At 38.3% G+C, this 22,137-nt stretch overlaps 3 protein-coding genes across 3 annotated transcripts; 2 read left to right on the top strand and 1 right to left on the bottom strand.

The window, feature by feature from the left end:
• Window positions 1-2,519: 2,519 nt before the first annotated feature.
• On the bottom strand, window positions 2,520-8,565 carry cnot9 (CCR4-NOT transcription complex subunit 9). Its single transcript, XM_079593570.1, has 8 exons — window positions 8,333-8,565; window positions 7,568-7,750; window positions 5,475-5,590; window positions 5,285-5,394; window positions 5,093-5,202; window positions 4,811-4,909; window positions 4,510-4,601; window positions 2,520-3,654 (listed from the first exon to the last, which is right to left on the bottom strand). Exons 1-8 carry the CDS (start codon window positions 8,348-8,350, stop codon window positions 3,486-3,488), a joined length of 897 nt encoding a protein of 298 aa, XP_079449696.1. The 5' UTR covers window positions 8,351-8,565; the 3' UTR covers window positions 2,520-3,485.
• Window positions 8,566-8,964: 399 nt separating this feature from the next.
• ftcd (formimidoyltransferase cyclodeaminase) lies at window positions 8,965-15,511 on the top strand. Its single transcript, XM_079593569.1, has 14 exons — window positions 8,965-9,350; window positions 10,235-10,418; window positions 10,511-10,639; window positions 10,737-10,825; window positions 12,380-12,559; window positions 12,711-12,848; window positions 12,951-13,082; window positions 13,155-13,216; window positions 13,311-13,440; window positions 13,977-14,138; window positions 14,312-14,355; window positions 14,774-14,912; window positions 15,076-15,171; window positions 15,366-15,511. Exons 1-14 carry the CDS (start codon window positions 9,297-9,299, stop codon window positions 15,447-15,449), a joined length of 1,623 nt encoding a protein of 540 aa, XP_079449695.1. The 5' UTR covers window positions 8,965-9,296; the 3' UTR covers window positions 15,450-15,511.
• Window positions 15,512-15,827: 316 nt separating this feature from the next.
• Window positions 15,828-21,593, top strand: mstna (myostatin a). Its single transcript, XM_079592454.1, has 3 exons — window positions 15,828-18,426; window positions 19,355-19,725; window positions 20,321-21,593. The coding sequence occupies exons 1-3, from the start codon at window positions 18,072-18,074 to the stop codon at window positions 20,687-20,689; spliced, it is 1,095 nt and encodes a 364-aa protein (XP_079448580.1). The 5' UTR covers window positions 15,828-18,071; the 3' UTR covers window positions 20,690-21,593.
• The last annotated feature ends 544 nt before the right edge of the window (window positions 21,594-22,137 follow it).

The following is a 22,137-nucleotide window of genomic DNA, read 5'->3' as shown; positions in this document are numbered from 1 at the left end:
TCTAAGTTGTTTTAACAAGTTGCTATGTTGTTTCTAGGGTGCTACTCTTCTGTTTGCTTACTAAGCCGAATCAAAACAGCCACAATTCTACGTTGTTTCTGTTCAGCTAGGAAGGTATTCTGAATCTTTTTTATCATGTTGCTATTTAGTTGAAAATGAATTGTGTCCTGGGGTCTATACCATGAAGCCGGTTTAGGTGGCTAGCCAGGTATGTTTCAGTTTAGTTTGTGCCAACCCTGGGTTTTAGGCACCATGAAAGTGGTTTGGCTTTTAGCAGTGTTCGATCCACGACTAACCTGGTCCGGGGCAGGTGATGTTCCAGGTAAGAGGTTCCAAACCGAACTTAGACCAATCAGCTGTGAACCAAGGATAAAGTCATTCCACCTGTTTCTACTCCAAATTAAAGGTCACTAAATAGCAAATGATTTTTAAAGACAAAATCGTCTGGCTGTTATAATGCTTATTTAGAATAATAATTTTGTATGATTTAGGCTACGTTTACACGTGGCCGGTTATTTTCATAAACGGACATTTCACCCTCTCCGTTTTCAGAAAAGTGTTCGTTTACACGAACCCGTATATATGCCGTCAAGAGCATGCCAAGCCCACATTAGCCAATCAGAATCCCGAAAATATAGGTCGCACTTTTGACGCAGTGCAAGTTCTGTCGCATACTGTGACGTCGACTGCCTAAAACTCAGTTTTTCTCAGTTTACATGCAAACGGAGTTTTCCAAAATCTCCACTCTGGCCGGAGTTTTTAGAAAGACTCGTTTTCAGAGGAGAATTCTCGGTTTGCGTGTAAACGAGGGGCACAACCAAAGGGAAACGAAACCGTTTTTCAAAATAACCATGTACGTGTAAAAGGGGCCTTATATAGCCTTAATCGATCACACAAGTAATTTTAGTTTATCAAATATTATTATTACGCAGATTAAATTAATAAATATATGAAGGTAATATAAACACGCTTTATAATCAATTGATAAAGCTACAAAATGACTACATGTGAGCTTAAATATTCAATTCTCTCTATACCTTTATCAACTGTATAAATTAACTTCACAACTTGCACTGATATAGCAAGACTTTTTCTTTTAGTTGTCCTCTTTCATAGACAGCTATTTTCTTCTTGCTGTGTAAATTTGTTTCAATTCTTAATATTTTTCAATCTTGTAATATTCTGCAGAAGAGAGAAGTGAATCGCGCTGCTTCTCTCGCGAGAAATGAATTGCAGTTTCACTCTTTCTCAGCATGTGATTCAGGATCAAAGCCTGAGTTGACAGAGAAAGTTGATGATCAGCATCATAGTACGAACAAAGCCTGGTTGGATTGGTTTGGTCAACTCAAAACTAATCCTGTAACCCTGAGTTTGTTCAACTACCATCATGGTACAGGCCCCAGGTTGGATGGTAGTAATGGTCAAAAGAGCTACTGCTGTTTTGTGAATGGGTATTCCAAGTGGATGATAGGTAAATACTAGAGATGGTCTTATTATTGGGAGATACAAGGGTTTGTGGGGGTCTACCATTGGAGAAAGTGTAACGGCTTACTTGGATCACGTGTGCTTTGCGAACCAATCACACTACAGCCTTGAATTTTGTTCAGAACTGTGCGACAGTCAATCACTGTTAGCGGATAATACCATAAAAAAATGGGGGTTTGATTAAACTCTAAAACTAGATTAATCCTTTTTGGACAGATTGGTCAGTAAGAACTATTACCATATTACATTGTGCCACTTACTTTATAAAAAGCGTTCCCTTTAAGAGTTATGGAGGAGGATTACTTCAGTATATACACAAATGATCAAAAAAGCAACCGAATTTTCATAAAATATTCAAATGCCTTCATGGCATGTTGACAGCCGTATATCGGGCCGCGCCGTCCAGAAACACCCGTGTCAGGGAGTTTAATGCGTGTTTGTAGAGCACAGCTCAAGAGTCTATTGTCTACGCTTGACTTCCCTCACTGGGGCCCTTTTAGCGGAGCCCCCAGATGATCGGATCAAGTTACTTAAGTAGGCATTCAACATTTAACAACTCCGTTAAACTGCGTTTAGACAGAAAGAGGAAAAGGGAACGAGAGCGGAAAAAACTTGTTAGGCCAATTTAGACCAAACATCTCGAATTCTAAATAAACACATTTGAATACTTTACTCCTATCAAGGGGTCTCGCCGGTCGATTTCAGACCTGGCTTCATCTCCTATTCGGAATACTACTTCTCTGTCCCTTCCTCGTGTGTCTGTTCATGAATAAAACAACTGAGCTCAATGTCTGAGCTCAGCTTACACACACAGCGCTGGCATCTTTAAAAGGGGGTCCCTGCCTACTGGCTATATCATCGAGCCAAAGGCTGGAGCGCTTCCAGACTCTTATACGAACACACACACACACACGGTCAAACACTTTCCATCACAGACATCCCCTCAATGAAACTCTCACCTTGGGTTTAACAGCGTATCAGTTCGTTCATTACACAAAGGTGATTAGCAACTAAACTCAACTGACCGTTCGGTTGATATGACGCTTGTAATTGCATAGGATTTTATTTCACAGTTTATGGAAAATGGCTCATATACATTTCTGCATGGGGAAAAATTGAATAAAGCTGAACAGGTAACAGTAATTTTATGATAAAAAATAGTTTACCGCCGGTTTTACTGCATTAAAAAAAAAATCTTTATTTGAAAACAAATGCCCATTATTTTTGTTTTTTGCAATGCCACTAATGGCCAGCAGGTGGCAGCCAATGATGCAAGTATTTTTTTTTTTTTTATGCAAGTATTAAAGATGCAACGCTAACACTTTACTGAGTGCTATTTAAAAAAACAGTATATCAGGAAAAAAAAAATTATATTAGTATATTACTGTGTATATATCAAATGATGACTGTAAAATGCAATATTATCAGCTCAACTTGTTGCTCCAAAAGTCAGGTCTAAATTAACCTGTTTTATGACGTTGTGTTTGGCGACTTTTCCAAAAGTACAACTTATTTCTATACGCTCATCCTGTTTCATTCACGTAATTTCAAAAAGTTCTTTAATGAAAATATAATACCGTATTAGCCGAAATATCCTAACTCATCCTCCAGACCCGAAAAGCAGCACAGCGGTTGGCAATTTCACTTGACATTTACGATGACATGAGACTGTTTATTTAACAGCATTCAAAATAACAAACACGTTTTCTTTTTTTGTGATGAAAAATACAGACAATACAGTCTTTCAATTCCTCTCGATTCTGTCAAAAAGGCATAGAGGAAAGAGACAAGAAAAAAAAAACTAATAATGGATGAGACTGACTCTTCCTCAGTCCAGCAGAGTCCAAAGTCAATTGTAATATCTCGAAAAACAAACCGTAAATGCTGAGCACCGTTTCTGATCATCTTGGCAAAAAATATTAAGTGCCCTTGTATGTAAGAACAGTCTGATGTGTGTAAGGTGAGGTGCTGGCTGTCCTGGAGGGTTTTGTACGAGTGTGTTACTGAGGTGGTAAAGGGATGCCGCGGGGGTCCGTGACCTGCCCTTCCTGTAGGTTTTTGACGAGCTGTGAGAGCCAGCGTTTGGTGGTGGAGTCGTCCTTTAGCACTTGAGCAAACGTGGTGTCCTTCAGCTGGTCCGGCAGACACTGACGCAGAGCTTCTCTCGCCCTGAGAAAGAGGAAATACAGTGTTTTAGAAAGTCAAGTACACTAAAAAATTATATGATCAATAAGTTATGACAACATACATTATGTGTTTACATTGCTTTAACTCAGTAAAATAAGTTAAGCAGTTTTCAACTTTTTTATACAAGATTTAACTCGTTTTTTAAGTCTGTTTAATGTAATTTAAGTTGAAATTAATTTCAATAAATTAATAAACATCCAAGTTGTTTAATTTAGGACAGAAACAGAGTAATGTATATATACACAGTGTAACGTATATATAAATTTTAATAAAAAATATTTAAATATAATTGAATTAAACATTTAAATTAACTCAAATGTTTTAAATTAGAAATTTTAAAAAAATGTATATGAATATAAAACGTATTTTCTAAATGTATATTATAAATTGAATTGCATTTCATCTGTTGTATCGAATTTTGTTTTGTTGTTTTTTTTTGTTCAAATTTGGTTCAAAATGTAATGTATTTAAAATGTAATTTGTTTTTTTCTTCTACACTATCATTCAAAAGTTTTGGGTTGGTAAGATTTTTTTAATATTTTTGAAAGTCTCTTCTGCTCACTAAAGGCTGCATTTATTTGATTAAAAAAAAAATTGATTTTTTTTCCTGTGATGCAAAGCTGAATTTTCAGCATCATTACTTCAGTCTTTAGTGTCACATGATTCTTCAGAAATCATTCTAATATTAGTGTATTTAATGTTGTATTAATTGCAAACATCAAATGATTAAGCAGCACAAACGGGCTCCCAAATCTTCAACTTTTCCCAACTGCAACGTTTGTGCACCTCCTATAGGCTAAAAAATGAGCAAGGAGAAAATCAGAGAGAAAAAAATACCTGGAGTTGTCAGAGAGTCGTAAATAACATCGCACAACATGTTTCAGTAGGCGAGCCGAAGGCTCCTTAGACAACTGAAGAACCATCTTCCCCTGCGAGACAAAAAGCACAAAAACCCCACACATAATCCTTAAGCTTAAACAGCACTTAAATGAGCCAATCACAATCCAGAACTGCTAATAGCCAGCGAATCAGACAATATAAAGTGTCTAACATGTTTAACTTTCAGTCTGATTGACATAAGTAACAGATGCCAATCAAGCATAATAATAATTCTGAACAATACAAATAAGTTACTCACCAGAATCATGGCGACATGTGAAAAGCGTTCGTAGGTCTGGCAGATATACGCAAGACCCGTGTCATCCAAAAGGATCTTCTGCAGTATAAACGTGGCCACCTGAGAGAGAGAGAGAGAGAGAGAGAGAGAGAGAGAGAGAGAGAGAGAGAAACAAACGCTCATGTGGTTTAAACACCTGCAAAATACATTCATCTTTCTGAATCCTGGATTCAAAGTTTAAAATTGTCCAAAATAATATATATATATGCGAGAAGAAATTTGGTGATGTTTTTGTAACCAAACCGTTTTCGAAAGCTCGCTGCCGGACTCCATGATGCGCAGACAGAGAGGAATGATTTCTGTGGTCAACAGGAAGTTGATCACTTCCTGCTCGTCTGTTTTCACCAGTGCTCCTATAAAACGACCACATGTCATTGCACTCTTATTTACTAAAACAGTTGTTGGATTTTTTCCTGCATTAGCCGGTTTTCTTACCGATAACGCCCAGACTTGTGAGTCGCAGGTATTCGAAGGGTCGAGTTTTACTGACCGTGTGCAGGAAGGGATACAGAAACAGAGGGATGTGAGCTGCCAGGAAAGCAGAGCTGAGGATGAAAAAAAAAGAGTCAGTGTGGCACAAGATTAAAGACAGTGTCATATCTGGTGTATACAGAAAATGAGTTACCGTGTCTCTACGTGAGAGGCCACACACTGCAGCAGTGCTAAAGCGTTACACACTCGGTTAGACTGGTGTGCTGTCAGTGTCGGGGGATTTATGGATGGGTAGATGTTCACAATTTCCTGTAAAAAAAAAATAAAAAAAAGGAGAAAAAAATTACACCATAACCTGGTAATATCACTTTAAAAACAAATTTAAACCGTTTGAACCTTTATTATGAAATCTAACCTTTACTGTTATTATTATTTATTTTATACTTGTATCATTTTCTAATGTTTGGATTAGTATTTGAATACCTGAAAGATTACTTTCAAATTATTTTACAGTCAAATATCAGAATTTCTATTCAAACCATTATATTTATAAACCAAATTTATAACCTGAAAATTCAATCAAAAAGTCACTTTATATATGAACATTTTAAAGTATTATTTTTTTTTTGTTTTTTTTTAATAACTAAATTTATCAATTGCAAAAATGTCTATAACTTTATTCATTCATCCTGGAAAATGACAGATTACTTGTTACATATTATTATTAAATGTTCATATTGTTTTTGTCCCCTTTAATATTTCAATTAATATCTGAATATTTTAAAGATTTTACTGAAATGTAATTGATTTTCATCCAAAATCTTTATAAACGTATCAATCAAAATAAACATCAATAAAAATGCAGTTACAAATCACCTTATATAATACTCTTTTTTTTATTTCTTTAGTAATTGTTCTTGTATCGTCATTTGCAAAATGTTATACTGTATTTTATACATTTTTTAAATTTTTAATATTTTAATGTTTATAACAATTTTTCTGCAAAATAATACATTAATTAGTTATAAATATTATTATTTTAACCTTTTCCCTTTTTTTCTGAAATTTGAAACAATATTTTCTAATTGTTGTACTATCAAATGTCATTCATTTTCAACAAAATATATACATTAAAAAATTGGTTTAATCGATAAATTAATACTCTACATACGACAAATCTATATAAAAATATTCAGTTTTACAATTTTAATTCTGTTTTTGTTTAGACCTACACTGTTGTAATTTTATTTCAACAATATTTTAAATTATTAGTCAGTGATTCTTAATATTTTATAATTAATAACTATTATTATTAATCACACATTCAAACCTAATCTAATGCCAACACGTTTATATATCAACAAATAAATACAAAGTTCACTCATGAAACTCTGCCGAGCAGCTGATTGGTTCTCTTAAAGCCGACTGCTTTGGCCAATCGGTCTGTTTGTTGCATCTACGTAACCTACTGATTTCCGTCCCAAACCGGCTCAACTCAGGGTGCTTCTCAATACTCAAATTGATGCTTCCTCGCTCCTACGTCATCCAGCCTGTGACCCGGAAACCGATCTCACTCAGGCATCTTGAAGGGCATCTCAATTCTCTAATTGTACATCAAGGAGACAAAGGAATGAGGAAGCTTCCCGGGGAGTCATAACATGAGTATCCTTCCCTCACGCCCTACAGGGGTTGGAGCCAAGACGCGAGGACAGGAAGCGAGGGAAGGAAACGAGGACGCACAAATAAAAAAACGAAAAGCACCCTCAGTGCAGCACGCTATGGGAATTTTCCTTGTCCTCCACCTTCCCCAGCACCACCTGCCTAGATCTCACAGAAAGCCGCCTCTCGGACAACGTGCGATCCCGAGCTCGTATTCCTTTCCACTGTCACCTCTGGCTTGCTTAGTTGGGGACACTTAATATTCAACAATATTATTGATCTGACTGTACTGACGCTGCTGTATGAGAACTCAGCTAATCTGGACGATTACATCATTTTATGCAGAACTGATTTATAGTTTAAATGAACTAATTTAATAATTGATGATCTGAACGAAACTGAAACTGAACATCCAAAATGCATAATTTTCCTGTTATCACTGTAAAGATGCTTTGAAACAATCTGAGCTGCGTTTCCCAAAAGCATCGCGAGCGTTGATTGTGAAGTCCATTGCCACCAATGTTCTCTATGCTCAATTTGCCTCATGATGTTTTTGGGGAAACGCAGCCTAGTATTGTATAAAACGACTTGACTTGTTGAACTCGACATTAAGTGATTGACAGGCACCTGTAGGAGAGCCGCTATAGTCCCGCAGGAGTGCCAGAGCATCGGGGCCAGATCCGTCACAGACTCCCTCTTCTTGCTGAGCTCCAACAGGGCGTTCTCGCGCGTCTCAGGACTGGAGAGCTCATTGATCCACTGATAGATCTTCTCACGGTCCACCTGCGCCAGACCCGCCGTGGTTACAGTCTACAGGACAGACACAAGTCACACAACTTCAAACTAAAACAAGAGAAATCCAAGCAGCTGATGTATTAGCAATTCAGAACCAACTTTTATATTAGGTCAAGGCTGATTCTCAAGCCCATTTTTATTATTGGATATGTATTTATACTCTTTTCTGCTCAATTTCTATTTCTTATTATTGCTTGTTTATGCTTTTACGTTCCTCATAATTATAATGTAATAAACTTGGAGGCCTATTCAATTATATGCATTAAAGATTTGATATCTTTAAATGTTTAATATCCCTTATCTAATCCTTAATTATTAATCCCACATTCATAACCAACTAAGTTAATGCCAACACATGTTTACAAACAGCACAGGACACATGTGGAGCAACTCGATAGACTCCTTAAGTTACGCTATACGCACGCGAATAACTACATAGAGTCACACTGCGCAAGATATATACGCATATTCTAATATAAAGCAACAAATATGCTTTAATATATCACCATAGTAACCGACTGCATTAGCTTTAGCCGTTAGCTCTATCAGGCCACGGCATAAACAAGCGTAAAACGCCCAAAACCGTTAAAAACTCACCGCTCCTGTAGCCAACATCCTCCCTACCACTTTATTGTGATCTCCAGAGTAAAAGTGAGCGGTAGTTTTTAAAACAACGAGAAATAGACCGGGTTTACATTAGCAAATGAGCTAATAAAAAAACAACCGCCTTCCGCTGGTGTTTCTTCTTGTACGGTTCTCTTCCGGTTGCCGTTTCTTCTTCTGCGCGAGTAGCTGGCGGGTAATGACGAATCCAGTGTTCATTGCTGCCCCTGTATGTTAATAAAATGTATTGTTATTTTTATGTATAATTAATAATAATATGATAAAATAAATTATAATCCTTATAACTTATTCTTGCAATATATTATTATACGAATTTAAATAATAATATGTAATATTTGAATCTGCCTTGAAAAGCATATTGCTGAATTTCACTCATTCTGTGAACTTTACACTTCTCATTCTTGCATAATGTCAGTGTTGCTTTGAGGGTATTTTTGTGCCATCCAAAAACATGGGGAAGGGGTAAAGTTGTCCTTGTCACCTCTTTGGCCCCTTTCTGGTTTATTCATTAACCAGACACCACAGCCTGTTTTTTGGGGGGATGTGATGCAACTGTTTTGGTGCTTTTCAAGAGTCATTTAAACTGTCTGCCTTATCAAGTCTCAGGCTGTATTTTGTTGCTAGTTGCTATACTGAAAGACCAAATACCATTAAACAACCATAAACCCAGCCGTAGCCAGAAACTGTTTTAAAAATGACAATGTACTGACCTTTTGGGAGGTTTTCCCAAAGTCTGAACAATGTTTGAAGGGAAACCCTCCCCAAAAATGGTTATCAGTGAAGATAGAAGAATCATTGCCAAATGACCTAAATCCAGTTCACAGGGCAGGTTAATTATTCAAAATATATGTTTGCCGACGCTTTATGTTCCACTTTGGGGAACCAGAGTAGTCAGTAGACAAGTGGGTGAGAGGAAAATTTGTGTTTTCTTGCAGTCATGGCAAAATTGGTGGAATGTGTACCCAATTTCTCAGAGGGGCGAAACAAGGAGGTAAGACATGATGACTGACTGGATTAATTAAATAGGTCATACATTTGGTAGGCTACTGATAACCAAATTATCAACCAAATTATCAGGTTCTCCCGTTGATGCTGACTGAACACTGTACCTACTAAAATACTATGACAGAGTTTATTCAACGAAGCCGCAATCAAAAACAATCAGTCCGTCCGTCTGACTGTAGTCCAATTCCCGAACGAAATGATTCGTGAGCCGGTTCTAGTCCAACTCCCGAACGAACGACTCTAATTTGGTTGTTTTTAGTCAATTAAAAACATACACCGAGACAAATAAGTGAGTCGTTTCTTTTTATAAATTACAGCACGACCACAGTGTAGTCCGATTCCTGAATCAAGGAGTCGTATGCGCTGGTTCTTTTAGTGAATCAAACCGTGCAACCGCTGTCCGATTTTTAAACATAATTATCACTCTTACGAATCGGTTATTTTTAATTTGCAGCATGGTCAATCGATTCTTGAACGAATTATAACGAAGTGATTTTTTTAGTGAATCAGAAACAAATATCGCGACCTTTGTAACCCTATTATAGAGCGAATGACTCTGAGTTGGTTCTTTTTAGTGAATCATTCACTAATAGTTTAATGCAACTCTAAGAGGAGGCCAGCTAGAGTCATCATTAGGCTACCTGGTTGCTTATAAGATAAATACATATAAAATGTTTTTGTTTCGTTTCTTTGTTTAGTAGACCTTTCTTTAGTAGCCTACACAAAATAAATAATGTTTACTTTTTTGTTGTTGTTACATTTTACAAATATCATTTTTTTTTGTTAGACGATTTATACAGTAATGCATGTACAGAGTTTTCTTAGCATTACATGACAATATTTTGGCCAATATATATATATAATATCCAGGTCATTGATGCCATAGCCGATGCCATCTCTGCCACGGAGAGCTGCAGCTTGCTGGACGTCGATCCAGGGTCTTCGACGAACAGGACGGTGTACACTTTTGTGGGCTCACCCGAGGCTGTAATCGAGGGGGCGCTGAACGCTGCCCGTGTTGCGTTTAAACTCATAGACATGACCAAACACTCAGGTACAGCTGTGGAGGCAGTAGCTGACATAGGCTACTGTAAAGTCATCATACATCACATTCATTTATTTAGTAAAAATTATGTTTTTGAACAGGTGAACACCCTCGGATGGGTGCGATGGACGTGTGTCCCTTCATACCGGTGCAGAACGTCACCATGGAGGAGTGCGTACAGTGTGCCAATAAATTTGGCCAGAGATTGTCAGACATGCTGCATGTGCCAGGTGGGTTTGTATGGGCCAAGGTCATGGTGTTTATTGCCTGAACTGTTTGAGAATCACTTCAGTCCCATCCTCCATTCTTCTTGTCTTTGTCTTGTAGTCTATCTCTACGGAGAGGCGGCTAGAAAAGAAAGCAGAAGGTCACTTCCCTCCGTTCGTGCAGGAGAATACGAGGCATTACCGGAGAAGGTAAGAACTCGTCTAGACCTCAATTCTGTGGCTTCTCATTTGTGAGATCTCATATGATGTCATATCTGTGACCTTACTTCTTTGAGATTGATGAAACGGGATCTGGAACAAGAAATGTAGGGCGGGACTTGATTTTGTCCAACGGAAATACATTGGATCATTGGATTGTTGTGGTTTGCTATTGGTCGATCTCATGTGAGTGACAGGTTGCCCCGCCCTCGTGCCAGTAAACATGTCATCAGAGAGGACACTGCAAGAGGGAGAAGTTATTTTGATTAAAGATTACGGGGCCACATGATTTAAAAAAATAATGTGCAATAATGTATAAATACTTTATAATTAATATACCCTGATATGCTTACTTTAAGTGAAATCAAAGAGCAAAGTGGTGTAATTTTGAACAACATCAGGCTAAAACGAAGCTCATTTGGAGTTTGTTTTGGGAGTTTTGAAACAGCTTGCTAAAGCAAACATTCCGGAAATGTTTGCTCCGGTTGGTAAACATTTTCAAACTACCATTGGTCCCTGCGATGACATAATAGGTAGGCGTGGCTACGACCTTATTTGATTTGGAAATCTTTTCTAGTTCATTTCTTCTGTGGGCGGGGTATGTTCAATGGTAATTTGAACTTCTTTCTAGTTAAGAAAGCATCTGATCATAGCAACCAAAATAAATGATCCAGAGAAAATGTACATTCCAAGAAGGCGGAGCCACAGAGTCACACCCACCTTTACGTAACCGCTACTGACCATTGGTTCGAAGGTGTTTACCAGCAGGAGCAAACTCCCAAAACTTCAATTGGGCTTATTTTTTTCAAGATGACTTCACACCAGTGCGTTCTTTGATTTCGCTTGAAGTGTAAGCAAAGAACGAAAAAGAACTTCACTTGAGTATATTTGGGCCTTTAGACATGGGCGTCGGAAGCAAAAGAAAAGTGGGTGGGTCCTCCCCCAGAAAACTGTTACTGGAGTAAATGCCATGTCATGTATTCTGGTGCCTTTTAATTAAACAAGTAAACTAAACTCTGCTTCACGTCGTGCATTAAATGCACAGCTATCCATGGATTAGCCCGCTGCTGATACCACACAGCATTGTCAACTTAAATCTGTTATTGATGTTTGCAACGCAATATTTGACTAGAAGGGTACAGCGAGCGGTTATTTTCATCAGTTGCAGCTCGTTGAGAAATATAATGTAGCGATTTCAGCGGAAATGGAGTTTAATTCATTAGGGCATTCCTCAAGTGGAATGGATTTGACTGATGGCGCTCTGAAAAGCGAACAGACATATGCGCTGAATGTAAAAGTGAGTGGGTCCAATTTCATTGGTCTTAAAAAGTGGGTGGGTCTTGTCCCACCCATATACAATGGTTCCGACGCCCATGCCTTTAGTGTTCGAGGACTTTCAGACCTCAATTATGTGACCTCTGTGGCCTTATTTCTGAGAAACAGCACTGTTTTACGTGCCATGTTTGCATCGAAATGAGTATACACCTTAAGTTAAAATAAATTAATCTAATTTTCTTGCTCTTTTGTGCTTTGTCCCCCATGCAGTTGAAAAAGAGCGAATGGACCCCTGAATATGGCCCTGCCACCTTCGTTCCCTCTTGGGGCGCCACTGTCACCGGCGCCCGAAAGTTTCTCGTCGCCTACAACGTGAACCTTCTGAGCACAAAGGAACAGGCTCACAGAATCGCACTGGATATTAGAGAACAGGGCCGGGGCAAAGATCAAGTATGTCTTTGTCTGACGTCAATGTATTGGTCTCGGTTTTCAGTGTGCGTCAAATCTAGAACTTGAGAATCTGACGTAATTATATCTATCACTTCCTTGAGGTTTTTATCATGTTCTTCTTCCTTCTTGTTTGTGAATGCTTCTGCTGCAGCCCGGGCTTCTCAAAAAGGTTCAGGGAATGGGATGGTACCTGGAAGAGGCCAACCTGGCTCAGGTGTCCACTAACATCCTGGACTTTGAGTTGACGCCCATGCACATGGTGTATGAGGAGATCTGTAGAGATGCCAAGGTGAATTGCTTTCAGTCATTCAAATCTCAATTGGAAACAGAATCAGAATAAGTTGAAATTGCATGAATCAGAATTGGATTTATATTCATTTTACCTGTATAGGATTTGAACCTGCCAGTGGTGGGGTCTCAGATAGTGGGTCTGATTCCTCTCAAGGCGATGCTGGACTGTGCAGACTTCTACATCCAGAGAGAAAAGCTGTTCGTTGTGGAAGAGGAGCACAAAATCCGACTGGTGGGTTAAAATCAAGACGGTCAAACGTTCAACGCGGTAGCAAATCAATCTCTCACTATTTTCCTCTCTCAGGTTATCAGCAAACTGGGACTCGACTCTTTGGGGTCATTTGTTCCAAAGGAGAGAATCATTGAGTAAGTCGCAAAAGTATGTCCGTGGAATAACAATGATTTGCCATCTCGATGACTAACAGAAGCACTGTATCTAATTGGTTCACGCTGAGTTTAGGTATATGGTACAGGACAATCAGGGCGAAGGGCGGCTTGCGTCTCTGTCTCTGCAGAAGTTTGTCCGCAGCGTTGGGGCCAGAACAGCGGCTCCTGGTGGAGGATCAGTTTCTGCTGCAATCGCTGCTATGGTAATCATCATTATATATATATAAAAACAAATTGAATGTAATAATAAATGTTATTTATTATTTATATATAATATTTTAGAATATCAAATATTTATTAGATATATACATTATAAATAACTATTTTATATTTACATTATTTTTAAACATAATTTTACATATATATATATATGTACAATAATTATAATAATAATTTATAATAAGCAATTTTATAAATATATTAAATATAAAATGTGACTGTAACGACTGTAAATTAATGTAAATAACTGTAATGACAATTGCTGTCAAATCGATTAATCGTGATTAATCGCATCTAACATATAAGTTTGTTTAAATAATATATGCGTGTATATACATTTACATATTTATATATATATATATATATATATATATATACTACACACACACACACACACATAATATATATGTAAAAAAAAAAAAGGATATATACACACAAATAAGAAATAAACACAAACTTTTATGCTAGGTGTGATTAATCGATTTGACAGCACTAATTAATACATGTATCTCATTGTAAGGGTGCAGCTCTGGGCTGCATGGTCGGTCAGATGACGTACGGTAAGAAGCAGTTTGAGTCTTTGGATGCGGAGATGAGGAAACTTATCCCTCCATTTCATGAAGCCATGAACGACTTATTGTTAAAAGTGGACGCTGATTCAACGGCCTTTAACAGCTACATGGTACATAACCGAACACAAACAACATTCAATGACTTTGAAAAGAATATTAAATGAATGAATTTGCCATTTTAAATACACCACTTTTGTAACATCAGACCATCGAAACTGCTTTAAAATATATACAGTAGAATCTAGATGACAATAACAGTGTATATTTATTTATTTTGTTACAGGCTGCCCTGAAATTACCCAAAGGCACAGCAGATGAAATCAAACGGTGAGGTTTATTATTGCCTTTGTGATGTTTAATCAGTCAAAACAGAGCTTCTCATCCATCAAACTAGAGACCAAACATGTCATTGGGACAATTAAGGAACATTCTGTATCCTGTTAAACCAGTTTAATTGTTTGGTTGATGTAAAAACATGTCATGAATCACAAAAAGAAACAAGAAAGTCTAGCAAAGACTTGACAATTATATTTGCAGAGGAGAGCCTGACTGATAAAACTAATATTACACAACCATTCAACCTGCATTTATCTGCCATTACAACAAATTACAACAGCATTGGCAGAAAACACACATAAACATGGCACAGTAGCTACAACAACCTTTCAAATGGATCAGACCCCTAATGTGGCTACAATTATTTTAGCGAGTAATGAATACTGAATCTTGTTTATGGATTGTACAGGAGGGAGGAAGCCATGCAGGAGGGTCTGAAAGCGGCGGTGGTCGTCCCACTGTCCCTGGCTGAAAGAATAAACACACTGTGGCCCGTTCTCAAAGAGATGGTGAAATACGGAAACGTGGCATGTAAATCAGACATTCAGGTGAATTACTGAGTAAAAGACACAAAATAAAAAATAAAAACATCCTTCCAAAGCACTTTGCACTAACAGTCATAATCTTGACTTAACAAAAATGGCTTGACTTTTAAGGTTAAAAAAGCTGACATCAGTATTTATTTCAATGCGTGATTCCTGTCATGTGCAGGTAGCGGCTAAAGCTTTGGAAACGGCAGTATATGGAGCATATTACAACGTCATTATAAACCTGAAGGACATCACGGATGCTTCATTCAGGGCTGCTGTGAGTATCTGGAAACATTCAAAAACATTTTAGGTCAAGGTTGCCATGATGCTTAAGCCACATTTTTCCGTCGCATTTAATAACCCACACACTATGTGATACGAAACTTGTTTTGAGGAACCCATAAATGTCAAAAAACCAATTAGCATTGTTCCTGGTGATCATGAAAATTTTTGTGGTTTGTTGATTTTTAGACTGAAGCGAAAGTGTCTGTACTGTTAAAGAACGCCGGAGAAAATGCCAATGTTGCACTGCAGATGGCTGACCAGAGGAAATGATGGCACAGTCTGTATGGATGGCACATAACTCACTACAGATCAAATAAAGACACTAAACTAGACACACTGACATGCAATTTGTGTGTTTTTTTGGTGCACATGACCCCATTTCTTTATACCCACTATACAAACATGAATGAACTAAAAATGGATTTACAATTTTACCATGCTAGACCATAAAGGTGAACGTGATTTCACTAAGTCATCAACATCTTTGTTTATCCTGGAACAACATTCCAATCAACCAATCAGATTTGAGGGACAAGTTTACAGTTTATATCATGTTTAGGCTTATAATCAGGGTTTGGAGCTTCTACATAAGTGTTTTTCATCTATCATTTCCCTCTGATTTTAAAGATAAATTATGGGTAGGGTTAGGTTTAGGGATATGGTTAATAGGACTACATTTCGAGCAGACATGTTGTTCCGGGATTAACTAAATATCCAGGAAAAATCACGGTTACCAGACCATAAAATGGGCCAATTGACTCAAGCAAACAGCCAGAACATTATAGCAACCACCTCTCAACACCCTGGCAACCACCCAAAATACCTTAGCATAATTGCAGCGAGTTATGCACTGACAACAAGCACCACTCATATTTTCATTAGACAACATAAAACCTTCTTGCCACTTCCAAGTAATTCATTTAAAGCTAGTAACAATGCAAGTAATGTGATAATTGCAATGTAAAAAGTTCTAAAACTTTTTTAGGTATGCAAAAGAGCCTGTTAAAATTAATTTTTTTCATAAATGAGAGCTTGTGCAGTGCAGAGTTTGTGAGTTTAGTTTGTGCAGTCATATTTTGAATAAGCAGACCCACCCGGCATCTGAAGCAGCATCATTCTTGAAAGAACTTGATAATCCATCAGCGGGTGGTGCTGTAACTGACCCACCAAAGGCCACCCTCAGTATCCCACTCCCACTCCCTCTGCTATCAGCTGTTGTTATTTATGCATCTAATAAAGCTGCACTGCTGGACAAAGAGAGACAGGGAGAGCAGAGACATCTGTATCGGCAAATGTTACAGAACAGCTGTAGCAATAATTTCCTCAGTCCACTTCCCTGCATATTCAAGAAGCACCACATCACCAAAACACAACGTTAAAAGTTTACAGCGGTGGTCTAAGAATGAAAAGAGCCCTTTCACCAATATAAACTGGTGAATGCACCGATTTTAAAGTGTTTAGACAGAAGAGATTTTGTACAATACTTTTCAGAACAATAGCATCCCCCTAGCAACTACCCATATCATGACATGATGACATGTAAAAAAAAACTCAGAACACCATCTTAATTGTATAGCAAAAAGACAAAAATCACTCAGAAACCCCTAGCAGCCACCTAGAAACATTGTCAACCATATTGCAAAACTTTAAGATCCTGTCAGAACAACCTAGCAACCCCCTAGTAACAATCCACAATTGAAAACCAACATCATGACGACGTCTTAAAAATAACACTCTCAATTGTATAGGAACAAGATAAAAAATCCCTCTAGCAACCTCACAGCAACCACCTACAAATACAACCAAACCACATTTAACACTGTAAAAACCTTTCAGAGCAACCAAGCAACCCCCTAGTAACAATCCATAACGGGAAAGCAACATGACGGCGTCTTAAAAAGAACACTCTCAATTGTAGCAACAGGACAAATATCACCCAGAGACCCAGTAGCCAACTAGAAACATTGTCAACCATACAGCAACACTTTAAAAACCTGTCAGAACAACCTAGCAACCCCCCAGTAACGATCCACAACAGAAAAGCAACAACATGACGATGTCTTTAAAAAAACACTCTCAACTGTAAAGCAACAAGATAAAAATGACTCTAGCAACATCATAACAACCACCTACAAATACAATCAAACCACATCTAACACTGTAAAAACACTTTTAAAACAACCTAGCAACCCCCTAGTAACGGCATAATGGCAAAGCAACAAAATGATGGCGTCTTAAAAAGAACACACTTAGTTGTATGGCAAAAAGCTAAAAATCACTCAGAACCCCCTTGCAGCCACCTAGAAGCATTGTGTCAATATAACAACACTTTAAAAACCTGTCAGAACAACTTAGCAATGCCCTAGCAATTACCCATAACATGCTAAAACCCTCACAAATGAATAGCAATATGCAAAAACCTTCAAGCAACCATCCTATTAACCACATAGAAACGTCCTAGCAATCCATATAGAATCCTCAGCAGCATGATAAAGATTCATTTCCAGAGGTCCTAGAAGTATTTTAAAACATCTGAATGGCTACACACACTGGCTCATCAGATTTCAATTGATCATTATAATGAAATTCATATGATATTTATGGTATTTGCATAATAAATTAATGTTATGTACAATAAAAAAGACAGCTCCTGAAAATACTCAAATCAAAACTTGCTTTCAGAATGTACCCAAAGTGCAGAACATCTCTGTGCTGTCTCATCTAGACTTGTTCTTATCAATCCAACCAATCACATGATATCTAACAGCAGGGAATCTTAAGTATAAAACTGCCTGGGAGGCTGTACATCTGTCCAGTGCTGCTTGGAGAGAGTGCGTAAAGGTGCTGCCCATTTCCAAATGTGTAAACGTCTACACAGATACATCAGAAGATATGTGTCTCCTTCTTTATCTGAGCTTTATCTGTGTGCTGGGCTCACACAGTCAGAGCCTGACTGCAACAACAACATCGCAAGCATTTGTGACACCTGGAGACGACAACGGCCAGTGCACGACCTGTCAGTTTAGACAGCAGAGTAAACTCATGCGCCTGCACTCCATCAAGTCTCAGATTTTGAGCATCCTGCGTCTAGAACAGGCTCCGAACATCAGTAGAGACACGGTCAAGCTACTCTTACCCAAAGCACCTCCACTGCAGGAGCTCCTGGACCAGTATGACCAAAATGGAGGCATTAGTGAGAATGAGGAACAAGGCAGCAGTGAGACCATTATTACCATGGCCACAGAACGTAAGTACCACAGTGTACTGCAATATAGTGACCCCAAAGATATTCTGACAATGTATGTCATTAAAATGCATGTTAAGTTAGTTCTGAGAAAGGGCTGGCATCATTTGCAGATGCCACTTGGTTTGTTATTTTGTTGTACTGCAATGAAACTCATACTTTTTGAAGTGTGGCTAAAGTGTCCAAATACGTTTGGGGGCCATTGTACTATCTGAAAGAGTTGACTATGAACCGACTATGGTTCATTCATTTAGCTGTTGTTGGAAGATGGCCAAATGCAACAGACCTTGCAGAGCTGTGCACAAGAAACAACATGCAAAGTACATTTGGTCTGTGAAAATAACTCTTACAAAGATGTACAATGGAAACCTTAGTTTCTGCCAAAATACAGTAGTTACTCCATTGATGTTACGTCAATAAAACTGGCAACTGGTATTTTCCACCAGTGTCATCAGAAAAAGTAAGATTAATTAAAGGTTTAAAAATTTTAGGGCAACTCTGCCCCTGTATTTTAGTTCGACCATAATCAAACACACTGGTAAGACTTCAATTAGGACAAGTGAGTTGTATTAGGGTTGAAACTAAAATTCCTGGGAAAGTGGTGCCAGGAGCAGTTTTGCCCATCCCTGAACTATAGTTAACTATGGTAAATGTTTTTACACAGTCAGAAAAATGTGCCGAAATTGTTCCTTTAAAGAGACGATATATCTACCCTTAAAAGGAGCATATTATAACTTTAGAGTAGTAATGTGTATCATTAAAAGTACTACTATGAACATTTAGTAGTAAGTTTGTACAAAAGTTGTCCCTTTAAAGGTATTGCCTGAGTAACAAGCTGTTGTACCCCTAAATATACCCCTAAAGCTATTTTTTTCTGAGAGTGTTAGGTGAAAAAGGTGTACATGGTCTTAGTAAACTTAATACCTTACAGCGCAATCCATCGCCCATCTTGAGGGAATGCCGAAGTGTTGCATTTTCTCACTGAGCCCAAAGATTATGCCCGACAGCATCCTGAAGGCCTTGCTCTGGATCTATCTCCGACCAGCTGAGGAGCCAACCACAGTCTTCATCCAGATATCTCATCTGCGGTCATCTTCTGAAGGGAACAACCACTCAAGAATACGTGCACAAAAAATTGACGTGAATGCCCGGACAAACTCCTGGCAGCACATTGACATGAAGCAGCTGTTGCAGTTGTGGCTCAAACAGCCCCAGAGTAACTTTGGGATAGAAATCAAGGCCTTTGACACGAATGGAAATGATATGGCTGTGACCTCTCCAGAATCTGGAGAGGAAGGACTGGTAAGTCGGCGCATGGATTGGTACTTAGGTACATGCTTCTTTAGAATAGAACAAACTACAATTGTCAAATGCTAGACAAATTTTGATTAACAAATCTGCAAAAGGTTTAAGGAAGTGTACTTAGTCTTACCTTACAGACTAGTCTAGTGGATAAAGGGATACTTGACCGAAAATTATTGTCATCAAATTCTGGTTGTTATTCATCATCTTCCTATCAAATGTGCACCTTGTGGAGTTTAAGCATACCTTTAATAACCTTGCCCTCCATAGGTGTCAAATCTTATTCAAACTTGGCACATCCTGGCAAGTCTGAATGATATTTGAAAGCAAAAGTGGAGGGACACAGTATGTTTGAACTCCACAAGGGGCAGTACTTCTACCACTTTGCCTTTCATCCTTTTTGGGGTATAGGCCGTCAACCAGAGCTCGCCCAGTATCTCAAGGGCCATTATACCATTGAACAAAAGTTTAGTTGGATCAGCTTGGTCAAGGGATCTTCCTGTAACAAGTGCATTGCAATTCATGTCAAGTATGTTCTTAATTGCACCTTTGCAAACCTAGTATGTATGACTTGTTCTTATGTCCGTCCTTCCAGCAACCCTTCTTGGAGGTGAAAATATCAGACGCTGGCAAGCGGTCCAGAAGGGACACCGGCCTTGATTGCGATGAGCATTCCACCGAGTCTCGTTGCTGCCGGTATCCACTCACCGTCGACTTCGATGACTTCGGCTGGGACTGGATAATTGCGCCGAAGCGCTACAAGGCCAATTACTGCTCCGGTGAATGCGTGCAGAAGTACCCTCACAGTCACATCGTTAACAAGGCCAACCCTCGGGGCAGCGCAGGCCCCTGCTGCACACCAACCAAGATGTCACCCATAAACATGCTGTATTTCAATGACCGCGAGCAGATAATTTACGGAAAAATCCCTTCAATGGTCGTAGACCTTTGCGGCTGTTCTTGAGCCCAAGGGCTTTTCTAGTCACTATGACAGTAAGCCCTACTGTAACTGCTTTGGACCAGAGGGAAGTGAAAACAACCTTTACCCTGTCCCTTACGAAATAGTTCCTGCTAAAACAATTGACCACACTGGGGTCCCAACAAGCCAACTTAGCCAAATCTTTTAGTTTGTTCTCATCAAATGTTGTACACAAGGACAGTGGTAAAAGGTGACAATGATTTCTTTGTTTTTGAAGGTATAAGGTTTCCTCTGTGAAATCATTTGAGCATAGAGATGACCTGATGGGCTTTACCAGTGTGATTTCAGAATGTACAAATTGCAAAAAGTACTTTTAAGTTTTAAATGAATGTCAAAGGGGGTTGTATATTTGATTATTTATATAAAGCTGCTTATCCCCCAGTGACCCAAAAACAGGAACACTGACCCAGAAACTTACTCAACATGACGTCCAAACAACAGACTTTTGGAATTCTGCAGTTGGTTCATAGCATATGGGTAGTTGACAAATGACATGGATAGGAAACATTTTAGTGCTGTAACTGGTCACAATTTCAATGCTTTTTAAATAGTTTTAAACATTGTTGGAACATGTCAACCATCCAAAAGCACGCTTCTATATTCTTGTCAAAAAACTGCCAATTCAATAGTTATCCTATAAAATGTCTTAGGCTAGAGATGGTCATAGTGATCTTTTAAAACATGGAATTAATTGTATAGTATATGTGGTTCAAAATCATGTTGTAGTTTTGATCTGTTGTACCAAGTAAAATGCCTGTTACTGATGTTTTTGAGGAGTTTTTTTCACGTGTCCTTAAGGGACCTCTTCAATGTTGTCCCTTCGTAACCCTTAACAGAGTGACACTATTGACACCAATCCAAGCATGTGGTGCACATTATGGCGCTCAAAAGCAACAACCCCATATTCCATGGAAGCTAAAGCCTCTCCAGTGTTATTTTGAGGGCTCCCCAGTGTGATGGAGGCCCGGTGAGGCAACAATAGTAGAAGTCTGTCCACAGGACAATGAGTGCACTGCGAAATGTCCTCATTTGCATTAAAAAAAATATTGATATACATGATATATATACTGTACATGATTCAATAGTTGCACACTTTAAGTCGGCGATTAAGTAGCCTGAAGTTATCTAGAATTAAATATATACCAGTAATACAGAAGGAAAATAAGATATTCCCAAAGTGTGTTTTTTTACCCCCTGAATCAAACATTGAGCTATCAGAAGGGTCAAATATTAATAGAGATCTTTTTGCACATATTGTTTTATGTTGAAACTGATCTACAATGATGACGGTGGAGCTGGTGACCTCATGCAAATGGAGAAAAAAAGATTCACTTCTGTTGTAAATGAAGACATGGAAGATATATCCTGGTTTTGGAACAACCTAACAGGAGGATGAAAAGAGGGCAAATTATATATATAAAAAATGCAACTAA

The sequence above is a fragment of the Phoxinus phoxinus genome (assembly GCF_949152265.1).
Source record: "Phoxinus phoxinus genome assembly, chromosome: 20".
Taxonomy (NCBI): Eukaryota; Metazoa; Chordata; class Actinopteri; order Cypriniformes; family Leuciscidae; genus Phoxinus; species Phoxinus phoxinus.
This window is presented reverse-complemented; position numbering and strand designations above follow the sequence as displayed.